The 13946-nt window shown below is 40.5% G+C and overlaps 1 protein-coding gene across 1 annotated transcript in view; it reads left to right on the forward strand.

Annotated features, from left to right (window-relative positions):
* The first annotated feature begins 4695 nt into the window (after positions 1-4695).
* The window catches only part of pomgnt1 (protein O-linked mannose N-acetylglucosaminyltransferase 1 (beta 1,2-)), a 31167-nt gene continuing 21916 nt past the window's right edge, over positions 4696-13946 (forward strand). Inside the window, exons 1-8 of the mRNA XM_021599715.3 lie at positions 4696-4891; positions 7899-8160; positions 8275-8377; positions 8568-8683; positions 8923-8988; positions 9631-9744; positions 9963-10080; positions 11181-11279. Of these exons, the coding sequence (XP_021455390.1) occupies positions 8041-8160; positions 8275-8377; positions 8568-8683; positions 8923-8988; positions 9631-9744; positions 9963-10080; positions 11181-11279 (736 nt within the window). The 5' untranslated portion in view covers positions 4696-4891; positions 7899-8040. The remainder of the gene's footprint in view (positions 4892-7898; positions 8161-8274; positions 8378-8567; positions 8684-8922; positions 8989-9630; positions 9745-9962; positions 10081-11180; positions 11280-13946) is intronic.

A 13946-nucleotide genomic window follows, 5' to 3' on the forward strand; every position in this document is an offset into this window, starting at 1 on the left:
TCATAGTTGGGCAGTCAAGTAATTATTGTGGATGTCCCTGAGTTTCCTGGACAAGTGAGTGTCAGTGAACAGTTATTCTGCCCTGGAATTGCGTTCCCATGCAAAACTAGACAGATCGCTAATAACTGAGTCTTCAATAAAACTTCCAATGCGTGACTTTTCTTTAGAGAATATATTGAAAACGTTTATGTTGTTGAACTGCAAAAATACAGAAAATAATAATCCATTTTGAATTCAGGCCGTAACACAACACAATGTGGAATAAGTCAAGGTGTATGGTGTCTATAAAACTGTATGTAATAAGCTCACATAGTTGTCACAAACTCCAAACCACACAGTTGTCACCGAATAGTTGGATATTCATTTCCCACTGAGCAAACCATTTCTGTACTTACAGAGTTAATATAAATACATTTTCATCAGGGTTTTACATTGGAAGACTTTTTATTTATTGACATTTGTCAATAAAACTCATAAATGCAACTGTTTATGTTAATGTTTTGTGTTCTACGTGTAGCCCTTGTTATCCTGAAAAGAAAATTGTAAAACACTTCATTGTGAGGTGAAAAATAAGGGCTGGACATGCAGATACAGTGGGGCAAAAAAGTATTTAGTCAGCCACCAATTGTGCAAGTTCTCCCACTTAAAAAGATGAGTGAGGCCTGTAATTTCCATCATAGGTACACTTCAACTATGACAGACAAAATTAGGGAAAAAAATCCAGAAAATCACATTGCAGGATTTTTAATGAATTTATTTGCAAATTATGGTGGATTTGTATTTGGTCACCTACAAACAAGCAAGATTTCTGGCTCTCACAGACCTGTTCTCACAGACCTCTTCTTTAAGAGGCTCCTCTGTCCTCCACTCGTTACCTGTATTAATGGCGCCTGTTTGAACTTGTTATCAGTATAAAAGACACCTGTCCACAACCTCAAACAGTCACACTCCAAACTCCACTATGGCCAAGACCAAAGAGCTGTCAAAGGACACAAGAAACAAAATTGTAGACCTGCACCAGGCTGGGAAGACTGAATCTGCAATAGGTAAGCAGCTTGGTTTGAAGAAATCAACTGTGGGAGCAATTATTAGGAAATGGAAGACATACAAGACCACTGATAATCTCCCTCAATCTGGGGCTCCACGCAAGATCTCATCCCGTGGGGTCAAAATGATCACAAGAACAGTGAGTAAAAATTCCAGAACCACACGGGGGAACCTAGTGAATGACCTGCAGAGAGCTGGGCCCAAAGTAACAAAGCCTACCATCAGTAACACACTACGCCGCCAGGGACACAAATCCTGCAGTGCCAGACGTGTCCCCCCTGCTTAAGCCAGTACATGTCCAGAGGCCCGTCTGAAGTTTGCTAGAGAGCATTTGGATGATCCAGAAGAAGATTGGGAGAATGTCAAAAGTTAAATCGTACCTGAATAAATTATACTGCTATCTTTAGGACATCAGGCACCATCAGTTTGCTCTATCAGTGTTGCTGTGGACAGGTTAATTAGTAATTAGGGAGGTGTATTCATTGATCAGCAATTTATAATTAAAAGTGGCTGCATGGTTCTGCAGATTTGCAGCTTGTTCAGCATTCTTCTGTCACATTTTGTCCAAAAGAAAATTCTTACCAAGCATTGACCCACACAAGGCATAGGTGTTCATTTTAAAATCGAAAACGTACTTATTTTAGAAGATAATAGCTTTAGCCAGCAAAATGTAGACATGTGTTCATTCTAAAATCGAAAACTTACTTGACAGTGCTTTTCCCGCCTACCCTCTTGGAGCTGTAGCTGTGACTCTTCAGTTGTTCATTCAAATAAAAATAAAAATCCTGTTTGGAGCAATGACATCCCCGTGTCACTTTTGAATGATCAATGTAGCCTTTTCTGAAATATAAACTGCTGTCTTTTTTAAAAAGAGTAAACTTTGCAGTATGTAGTACTCACTGGCCCATATGACATACAGTAATTGCCCTCTTTTAACATTCACCTTTGAACTCTGAAATCAAGTATGTGGCTGGACAAAATATAAAATGTAATCATTCTTACGTGTACTGTTTGGGCGTCAATTAGGGTGTTGTCAGATACTGTACAGGTGGATATTTTGCAACATGTTGATGAAAGGTTGATTGTTTCATGATCCGGTCTGTTGTTTTAAAAAAAAAAAAATTTAAACCTTTATTTAACTAGGCAAGTCAGTTAAGAACAAATTCTTATTTACAATGACGGCCTACCAAAAGGCCTCCTACACATCACGACAAGAGACACCACAACACGACATGGCTTGTTTCAGGATGCAACACTTTATCTCTATGACTTCTATGAAAGGGAAACTTGAAAATAGAACACATCTCGTGACCAGACCAAAACTGACTCCACATGAAAAAGGAATTAGATGTCAATAGATCTTCTCTTGGCCTACTCCTTTCATCTTCAATGACGTGAAAGAAGTCATACTACCATATAAAGTAGATGAGATCTGTTTTAGATCCTCAGCTTCCTGAAGTAAATGATGCTCTCTATCAATAGTAGAGGTAAATTATTATTCAATTCAACTACAACCCAGTGAACATAAAACAGGAGTGCAAAGCAACTTCTATTTTATAAGACCTTATTGTGTAACTAATCTATTTCTTATTCTTTGGCGCTCCCTGCTGACCATAACATTGTTGAACATAGCTTGCATTTTTTTTCTATGCAGTACCACATTCTGACCAGTTTGAAGAGCTGTTTGTGGAATGCTGAGTATAGGCAGGAAAGATGTATGCTACCTTTCATATATACATTCACTGATGCTACCAAAGCACTTAGCTTGCCTGGCTAGCCAGACTCCTTGCTCCGGCCAAACGCTACGCCACGTGAATGACTAGCCTCACAAAGCCACCTGATCCTGCGAGCTTACATAAAATGCAGTGCAGCGTTTTAATGCAGGGGAGAACAACTACCCCCTCTCATTGAAGCCACAAAGTTCAAGGCTGACCGACTTCATGGTACCAATAATTACTTCTATTACACCAGATGTAAGTCCTTGAACCGATTATTTACAAAAATCAAACACAGGGCCTCCCGGGTGGTGCAGTGGTCTAGTGCCACCAAAGACTCTGGGTTTGAGCTGCTTTGTCGCAGCTGGCCGCGACCGGGAGGTCCATGGGGCGACGCACAATTGGCTTAGCGTCGTCTGGGTTAGGGAGGGTTTGGCCGGTAGGGATATCCTTGTCTCACTAGCGACTCCTGTGGCGGGCCGGGCACAGTGCACACTAACTCCTTTGGTAGGATAGTCTTGACTGGATCCAGTTTATTCTCCAATGATTGCACGTTGGTCAATTGGACGGATGGTAGAGGCGGGTTAACAACTTGCAAGTTAATTCTCACAAGGCATCCAGACCTGCATCCCCTGTATCTGCGTCTTCTCTTCACAGGAATTTGGGCCTGGTCGGGTATCTGGATTAAATCCTCCGCGTCCGACTCGTTAAATACATTTTTTTTGGGGGGGGTGCAGTTCGAGATGAGTAATCGCTGTTTGATATCCAGAAGCTCTTTACAGTCATAAGAGTCAGAAATGACAGAAATATTATGTACAAAATGAGTTACAAATAACTTGAAAAAATACATTAAATATTACTATTATACATTTTATGCATACAAATTATACCCATACACCTGATGACCATGTCAGCGTACATGCGCCCGGCCCGCCACAGGAGTCACTACAGCGCGATGGGACAAAGACTTCCCTGCCGGGCCAAACCCTCCCCTAACGGACGACGCTGGGCCAATTGTGCGTCGCCTTATGGGTCTCCCGGTCATTACCGGCACGGGTATCGAACTAGCATCTGTAGTACTGCGGTGTGGTGCAGTGTCTTAGACCTCTGCGCCACTCAAGAGGCTCCATCCACAAAGTTTTTAATGCTTATCAATTGCTTTGCACAAAGTATCAAAATACTAAAGTACTACTTAAACAGGACTCTTAAAGTATTTAATTTAAATGTTAATTACATTTTTTTGATCACAGAAACAATGAGAAAATGTGTAAAAATAAATAATGAAATGTTATATAAAGCAGCCCGTGTAATCATCTGCCAGAGAGTAATACATTTGGGCCAGATAACTCACACCGGAATCGCCCCGCGCTCAATCCCTGCATCCTAGCCGACATGGAACAAGAGGAGTGAGAGATACACTACCGTTCAAAAGTTTGGGGTCACTTAGAAATGTCCTTGTTTTTGAAAGAAAATAAAATGTTTTTGTCCATTAAAATGTATCAGAAATACAGTGTAGACATTGCTAAGGTCCTTGTGTAATGTGATATTGTACCCTAGCCTAATTGTCCTTTGTATATTATTTATATATACTTGTGTTCCCACATGTACTTCCAGTATTGATTTGTTGTTAAAAAAAAAAACCTCTGCCCTCACGCACGCTGGTTTGGTGCTTGTTCATTGGGCAACAATGTTACCAAAAATAATACAGCAATTACAATATACAATCTACTATTTTAACAATGTACCTGATAGAAACAGCACAAAATTGCACGGCTCACCTTCCAACTCTGCACTCCTGGTTTGGTGCTTGTTCACTGGATGGGTGTGGATGATTGATTGTCCACAACGCAAGAAGAGTACTTTTACACTCACACTCCATTACAGTAGGAGGCGGTGTAAGCATCCCACGATTGCGATACGCCAATACAAATTTGAAGAAGAAGAACGAATCGTTCATGAACCTCACGTCACTAAAGCTCGCAGGATCAGGGTGCTTTGCGAGACTAGCGGCCGACAGAGCAGCGGAATAATTTAGTGTGAGAGTCGTCAGTCTAGCAGTTGGCAGCAGATAGCCAGCTTCCATTTACAGAAAAGCAACTCCAGCGATTGTCCTGCAAGCTACGGCCGGCGTAAGTGTTGAGTTATTACTTGCTAGCTAGATAGCTACTACAATTTAACTTGAGTTGTTATGCAAATAGACACATATCAGAAAACCAGTCAGCAACGACTGCTCTTGTTACCGTTAGCTAGCCAGCTAACGTTAGCTGCATTGGTTTGTTAAAACCTCATTACCGTTCTCCTGGCAGCAGGATATTGTTCTGGCAGGATGATCGCGGATATTTATTCAAAATAAGAGTCCCCATACAAAGACATGCTAAACTTTGGCAATATCGTTTTTTTCCACTCTAGTGCAATACAACTGTTTTCACAGCGTTGCAACAAAAGTGTCAATCAGAAGTTGAAACAATAACAAAGCCTAGTCCCCACAGTTTTTTACTGAAACAGGGAAGGGATGGGTCTGGAGAAGTGTTCCACTCTCAACTTAATTGACCGAGCTATGGATGCAAGGACGGACCATCCATGTTATCAAAATGATAGTTTTAAAGCTAAATTATTGGAACATATGGGCAACTTTTATTTTTTATATTGTATTATTTATACCAGATTTCTGTAGAAAGTGTACACCAGTACTAGTATGTTGAAAGCTATTATGTAAGGCTATATGTTGCCTAGTTAAATAAAAGTCATGTAAATAAATACACTTTTAATAAAATACAAATATATATATGTAATTGGAACTACTCCAGTCTACAAAACTTTAATTGGTCTATTGTGTTGGGCAAAGGGTTTAATAGAGTGTGCTGATGACTCCTTGTTTCCCCCTCACTCCATTCACTGCAATGCAATACGCTGCATATGAACTACATATCGGCTTATAGAGAACAAAACGACTCTGCCGATGTAAAAGTAGGGTTGGGATTACTCGGTAGGGTCTGTAGATATGGTGTTATTTCTTGGGGGACTGAGATTTACATATCCAGCAGCACTTTCAAATCCACCCATTCCAGTGATCCAATGAAATAACTGTAGGCCTTTAAATTACATATTGGCCTACATAAAAAATAACTCCTGTCTAAAAGTGGGGTTGGGAGTACTCTAGGATCTGTAGAAACTATATATAGTGTTATTTCATGGGGCACTGAATAACACGTAGTGTTGCTGACCTTGTATGCCACCCATTACATTGGCCACAATGCAAGTCACTGTATATGCATTACATATTGGGTTAAAGATATATATATATTTTTTTTACAAATGATTTGTGCCAATGTAAAAGTGGAGATGGAAGTGTTTTAGTTGTCGCTGGTTGGCCATCAGGTGAGGTTTTAGGCTGGGGTCCCTGGAGATCTGTCCGACCTTGTCCCCACCACCATTATTAACCTTTCTGGCACAGGCGTTCCGCTAGCGACCCACCTCGACAACATCCTGTGAAATTGCAGAGCGCCAAATTCAAAATACAGAAATAGTCATAATAAACATTCATAAAAAATGCAAGTGTTATACATTGGCTTAAAGATTAATTTCTTGTTAATCCAGCCACTTTGTCAGATTTAAAAAAGGCTTTACGGTGAAAGCATACCATCTGAGGACAGCGCCCCGCATACAAAAGCATGAAAAACATTTTCCAACCAAACAGTCAGAAATGGCGATAAAATAAATTGCTTACCTTTGAAGATCTTCATCTTTTTGCAATCCCAAAGGTCTGTTACACAATGAATGGTCGTTTTGTTTGATAAAGTTCTTTATATCCCAAAAATGTCTGTTTATTTGGCGCGTTTGATTCTGAAATACACCGGTTCCAACTCGCCCAACATGCCTGCAAAGGATCTAATAATATACCTGGAAACTTGGTCCAAACATTTGAAACATTTCTAATCCAACCGCAGGTACCCTATAATGTAAATAATCGATACAATTTAAGACGGAATAAACTGTTTCCAATGCCGGAGAAAAACAACACGGCGTGCGCTCTCATTCACGCTCACCAAAAGACTAGAGTCCACCTGAGTGACACTTAGAAAGAATACGACTACTTCTTCATTTTTCAAAAATAAAAACATTGAACAATTTCTAAAGAATGTTGACATCTAGTGGAAGCCATTGTCTTGGAAATTGTTTGTCATGTTTTGACGCAACTAGTAATGGTAATTGAGGATTTACCTGAGTCCACTTCAACAGAGCAGCACAGAGAAGTTCTCTATAAATGCCTTTCCTGCGTTATAAGGTTGTTGCCAGGCGCTAATAGACAATGTCCGGGATAAGGCTTTGTGGGGTACAGCATTGAAGCTCTAGCTCCAGGAGTGGAAGCCAAAAGCCAGGCCAGCATGACCTGTGCGACCCTTGCGATTTGGCATCGGCACAATGCCATCCACTAAGGCGCCAAGGTGGGAACCACCAGCACAAACTGAAAGAAAAGGACGCACATTATATTTAGAGATGAATGCTAAGTTTTTGTGACACTAATTATTTTATGCAAATTAAACCACTTCTCACCTCATTATTTGAGATCTGTCTCTCCACCCCCTGGTGCATGTTTTGGTTTTTGCCCTAGCACTATACAGCTGATTCAAATAATCAATTCTCGATGATGTTGGTTATTTGAATCATAAATTCCTTCTTGCATTCTTCAACACTGATTAAAATGTAATATATTTTCAATGAGTTGGCCATCTTGCAATATTTTGAAATACAGGCTTTTATTTGAAAGGTTTTCTCATTACCATAGGAAAGTGACATCTTTGTTAGTTTTGCTGCAAAGACATTGTTAAGACCTCCTAGCTAGCCAAATACAGTATTTATGGGCGTGATGAACCTGTGGTGGTGTTTAAAAAAACAAAAAAACAATTATAATAAATATTTCCTTTTTTTTTTTTATATCCTTCATTAGTTCACTTGAATTATCTTGGTGTGTTGGCTAGTAGTATAACACATTAGTAGCTATGTTATGTTTATTAACATTAATGGGATATTTATTTTGCACAATCAAACATTTGTTGTTATGCTACCGTTCGCTAACTGTGCACATAAACTAGCTAGCTACCGCATTCTTCAACTTCTGCTCTCTCTGCTTTCAAGATGACGAGGTGATTGCAGCTAATTGGTCACTGCAACTGGTCATCAGCTTGGACTGGATGCTGTGTAGGCATATGCGTTATTGTTGTAACGTGCTCAGCAGTAGGAGGTGGCGAGGGTTTGCAGTCTCGTGCCACAGTCAGGTATGGACACCTGGACACCGAATCCTCGAGCAAAACCGTTCATCCCTCGCCAGCAACGGAGCCTCTATCTCACCTGGAAGTACAAATTAACTAACAAGCGAGCTCTCCGCCGAGGCTGCCAGGTGAACCCAGATACATGTTGTTTTGCCAGTTCAGCTACCATTCACTGTCACTTTTGGTTACCCTACATTTTGAGGTATTTTTGAGAAATCAACTTGACTTTTTCCTCTGTGCAGGCTGGAGCGGTTCTATTTCTGCTGGTCACAGTCATTGTAAATATAAAATTAATCTTAGACACAAGAAGAGTAGCCAATGAGGAAGAGGCAGTGCAGGAGTATGGTGAGTTCTTGTCAATTCTTCCATTTGTTTCACACTTTTCCATTTTCGATGTCAAAAGCTGTTTCTCACTTACTATAGCCTAACAAAGTTGTTGATCAATGGAATTCGTACTGCTGAGCAATGTTACGTCAACTTATGAAGCAACTTTCCACAATTCAAAATGGCTGAACTTTCCCATGCTCGTTTAAAGACGACGCCCTGCCCAACATGGAGACCCCGCGGAAGACGGCAAGCGGTAGGAAGGTCCTGGACATTGAGGTGTACTCCAGCCGCTCCAAAGTCTATGTGGCAGTGGACGGCACCACTGTGAGTACTTGTAGGCATTTCACTATAAGCCTACCCTTTTCACACTACTGAGCCAAACCCAGCTGAACTCCACTTTTCTGGAAAAGACAATGAATTTGAATGAAGAAAGGTCTGAGCCAGTGCAATCTGGCTCTAGTGTGAATCTGGCTTATTGTTGATGTGTGTCCTATAAACTGGGTTTCATAGTGTGATTTATGATGTAACTATTGATATTGTGTTGTCTGTGTGTCCCTCTCCAGGTGTTGGAGGATGAAATGCGGGAGCAGGGCCGAGGCATTCACGTGATAGTCCTCAACCAGGCTACAGTGAGTAAGCGTTTTTGACTCTTCACCTAGAGACACACCAAAACTGATGTTTTTTTCCCTCTGCACTTGTGAGCAGTGTTTCCATTTAGCCTTTTGTTTTTCAAGCATTCATGAACATGTCGACGACATAGTGAGATGAAACTACTAGTCTTGATAGTAGGCAATTCCATGGTAAGAGTGATACTGAGACTCAGGTTTTTCACTTTAAAATGTCAAACAAAAACCAATCACTGCAAAGTGAAACAAACCACACAACTGTATGCACAAGGTCTACTTTGAACAATTCCCACGTTTTGCTGAAACACGTTTACTTGAGGAACAGTTAAGATACAAAGTTTGTTACGGGAATGGTTTGGGCTGTTTGTGCCGTCATTCAGTTACCAAACTTTTCATTTGCACTGTTCTCCAAGTAAATGTGTTTTTGTCAGATGTTCAGTGGAAATGGTTAAAAGTAGTGCTTGTGCATAGAGTTGTATGGCTTAACTTTGCAGTCATTGTTTTATAGTTAAACATTTTAAAGTGAGAAATCGTGTCTCAGTTTGTTACTGTGGAATCGCCCTATTGCTAAACCAACCTCTCCTCTCTAGACAACGTCTATTTGTTGGTCTGCAGCATAAATGTCACTTTCTTGTGTGTGTGCAGGGCCATGTGATGGCCAAGAGGATATTTGACACCTACTCTCCCCATGAGGACGAGGCCATGATCCTCTTCCTCAACATGGTGACGCGTGGCAGGGTCCTCATTTTCACCATCAAGGTGAGTCACTCACTAACTCCCTTCCGGTTTTGCGTGTGTATATACTATAGTAATAAGCTAGTTCTTGATGCACCAGTAGTGACTTGCATCAAAGCTATTGTATTTGCATGCAATACACTTGAAGCGCTCAATGGGCTAATGTAGACTAAGGCTAATAATTTAGCCTGACGACGCAGTGTTTTGTGCCTGTCTGTTTGTGTTGTATTGTTTACCTTTAGGATGAGGGGACGTTCCACCTGAAAGAGTCTGCTAAAAACTTGCTGAAGGGGCTTGGGAGCCAGGCGGGCCTCAACCTCAGCTGGAGAGACATGTGGACCTTGGTGGTGAAGAAAGGAGGTATAGGAACAGATGTTCACTCACTCTTGAAACACACACACACACACACACACACACACACACACACACACAGAGAGATCCATTTTCACACAAATTACAGTTACTGCTAGGGGTGTGAACGTTTTAAATGTTAAAACGTTTAAATGAAATTGGGATCTTTACGTTAAGAAAAATCCCTAACCAAAGACCTGCTCTTTCTCTTCAAATAATAATGTGAGTGTGTTCAGTCTTTGGTCTGTTGCATGTGGAATATCCTAAGCTATTCATTGATGATAAGCCCTGCTTTACTGAAGTTGTGTGAAATTGCAGCATATTGCATTGCGAAATACAGCTTTTTTTTTTATGTATTGAAGATGGGCCTAGTGCACGGTCCTGACTCTGCCTGGTGGCCGACCTGCCTGTACTGTGCCCCTCCCCTCTCTCTCCGTCCCTCGCTACTTCGCTATAAAATATGCAAGCGTTTGATTAGTTGCCGTACTAATTCCTAGCGGAATCGAATCTTGATATTCAGAAATGGGAGTCGACACCGGGAGTATGGACTCCATCGCTACGTCATTGTCTTTAAGTTGGAAAAATGCCAGAGAAAGGCAAGCGACCGCAGTGATTTCCTGTATGGCAATACTTTGAGAAGTAAATGCAAACTTTGTGAGGTGGAATTGAGGTACAGTAATGGTATTATTATTATTTTTTTATAATAATAATTGAACCTTTAACTAGGCAAGTCAGTTAAGAACAAATTCTTATTTACAGTGACGTCCTACCAGGGAACAGTGTGTTAACTGCCTTGTTCAGGGGAAGAACGACCGACGTTTACCTTGTCAGCTTGGGGTTTTGATCCAGCAACCTTTCGGTTACTGGCCCAACGTTCTAACCTCTAGGCTACCTGTACTACCATTACAACAGTAATGGTTGTACAGGTGCAATGCTGATCCATCTGAAAGGGATGTACTGTGAGACCCAAACCGCTGCTGGCAGCAGCGCAGCTGCATTGTGAAACGTTATGACATTTTTCTTATCGTTTTATCCTAGGTTTTTGTCCATTTGCGTGTCATGTGGTGTGGGTGTGTTGACGATGAGCTGCTTGGGGTGTTTGTTTTCAGGTCAGTTGTATGGTGAGAAACACTCCAAGTCCCCAGCCCTGTCCACCTGGGGAGATCCTGTTCTGCTGAAGACTGAGGTGCAGCTCACTGCTTCTGAAGGTACCTACCTAGCCTCCCATCATCTCATCTCCCTCCTCACCTTGCTCCACGCTCACAAATGACCAATCATCCTTTATCTGCAGCTATGAAGAGAAATTATCTTACATATACAGTCGCTAGTGAAAGTCTACACAACCCTTGTGCAGTCTTCACATTTTGCTGCCTTAAAAATATATCTTAAAAGGGATTACATTCGAATTTTGTTCTATTGATCTTCACACCCTACTCTACACTTTCAAATTGAAAGCAAAATAATATAACATTTTCCATATGAATAATCAAGATGTGTTGATTGCATATGTCTTCTCTCCCCATAGTTCATAATTGGTGGAAGCTTCTTTTAAAAACTGAATAATTTTGAATAAGAGTCTACCAACCTTGCACTATTCTTAAGGCAATGTATATCAATTGTTTTTGTCAAAAATGGCTCAAGCTCAGTAAATATGGTTGGGAATCTTTGATGGACAGCAATATTCAAACCTGGTCTCTAATCTTCAAGCAGATTTAAGTCAGGGCTGAGACTGGACCATTCAGGAACGTCTCACCAGCTCTTGGAAAGTCATTGTGGTCTGTCTTTGGCATTAAAATGTGTGTAATTGTCTCTCTGAAAAATAAAACTATTCTTGAGTTAGGTTTTCAAATCAAATTGTATTTGTCACGCTTTGTAAACAGGTGTAGACTAACGGTGAAATACTTAGTTGTGTGCCCTTCCCAACAATGCTGAGAAAAATAATAACCCGACAAATATACAATGAATAACGATAACTTGGCTATATACATGGGGTACCAGTACCGAGTCGATGTACGAGGTAATTGAGGTAGAGTAGTATTCACACCCCTTGTCTTTTTCCTCATTTTGTTGTTACAAAGTGAGATTAAAATACAGCAAAGCAGGCTGAACCAGGTTTTCCTCTTGGATTTTGCCTCCATTAGGTTTATTTTATCCTGAAAAACTCCCCAGTCCTTAACGATTACAAGCATACCCATAGTATGATGCAGCCATCACCATGCTTGCAAATATGGAGAGTGCTACTCTGTAATGTTTTGGATTTTCCCCAAATATAACACTTTGTATTCAGGACAAAAAGTGAATTGCTTTGCCACATGTTTTGCGGTATTACTTTAGTGCCGCGTTGAAAACAGGATGCATGTTTTGGAATATTTTTATTCTGTACAGGCTTCCTTTTCTCTCTGTCAATTAGGTTAGTGTTGTGGAGTAACTACAATGTTGCTGATCCATCCTCAGTTTTTTTCCTACCACAGCAATTAAACTATGCAACTGTTTGGGATACCGGAGAATGACAACAGCAGAGGCTGTGAGGACACAGTCCGAGACTTTATGTCAACTAAACTAAAACTGCTCACCGATGTTGTGCGTAATGTCACTTTCTCCAGAGTCCATAGAATAGGTAAGGCCTCTGGGAATAGGCCACGGGCTATTATTGCATGTTTTGACAAATTTAAGCAAAAGGAAATGACGAAGAACATGGGCAGAGAACTCAGAGACACTGATTTTGGAATGAATGATCACTTCCCCACCGAGATCAAAGGAGAAAAAAAAAACGATATCCCATGAAGGAAAAGCGTTGCCTGAATCAACGAGTCTCCATGGTGATGGATAAACTTTATATCAACGGGCAATTGTATCGGGACTCTGGAGTAGCAAATGTTCAAATTTGAGTTTGTGTGTTGTGTATCATGACAACTTCAACTATAACAGATACATCCTCTATTGATCTCCACTTGACAAGGAAAGGGTTGCATATAGCTCAGGTTAATGTATGTAGCCTTCCTAACAAAATACATGAGGTTTTTAACTTGGTCATATTTTGGCTTTGAACAAAACACATTTAGATGCATCTGTAAATGATGGGCAAATTAACATTCATGCATATGGTCTACTGAGAAGAGATAGGAATGGTGGGGGTGTAGCACTGAACATTCAAATCATATACCTTTTTAAGAGAAGGGATGACCTTCGTGTTTGTCAAGTAAAGGCACTATGGGCTCAAGTACATCTGTCTCACCAGGCACCCATATTGGTAGGATGTGTGTATATGACACCTTAGAGCTAGGTGGTCTATCTGGATAACTTATGTACTGGGTTTCACCAGGCCACAGATAGCAACAGAGATGTATTTATCTTGGGTGATTTTAATATACATTTAGAACAACATTGATGAGATATACCAAGAACTGTGGTTTGAAACAAATGGTTAATGATACTACTAGATCATCAATTAAGTTGGGTCATTGTTCAGACACATGCATTGATCTGATTTTCTGTAATATACCATTGCAATGCTTAAAAGCCAGATCAATGCCAGTGGGCTGGATAGACCATAATATTGTGACCATAACCTTGAACACCAAGGTTCCAAAGAAACCCCCAAGGATTGTGGTCAAGAGAAATTTTAAAATATTTAATCATGAGCTATTTCTAAATGATTTGGCTGCTGATTTATCTAGAGGATGATTTAAATCACGCTACACAATGTTTTATTGATTTGCTCACTGGACCATCATGCCCCGATATGAAAGAGTACAGTTGGTGCTCGTCCATCTCCATGGATTGATGATGAACTGGGTGAGGCTTTTTCTCAAAGAAATATGGCAAAAGTCTTAGCAGCCAAGTCAACATTAGAAATTGATGAACAGAATTATAGA

Source organism: Oncorhynchus mykiss, chromosome 4 (genome assembly GCF_057628025.1).
Source record: "Oncorhynchus mykiss isolate SJ-2025 chromosome 4, ASM5762802v1, whole genome shotgun sequence".
In the NCBI taxonomy this organism is placed as follows: domain Eukaryota; kingdom Metazoa; phylum Chordata; class Actinopteri; order Salmoniformes; family Salmonidae; genus Oncorhynchus; species Oncorhynchus mykiss.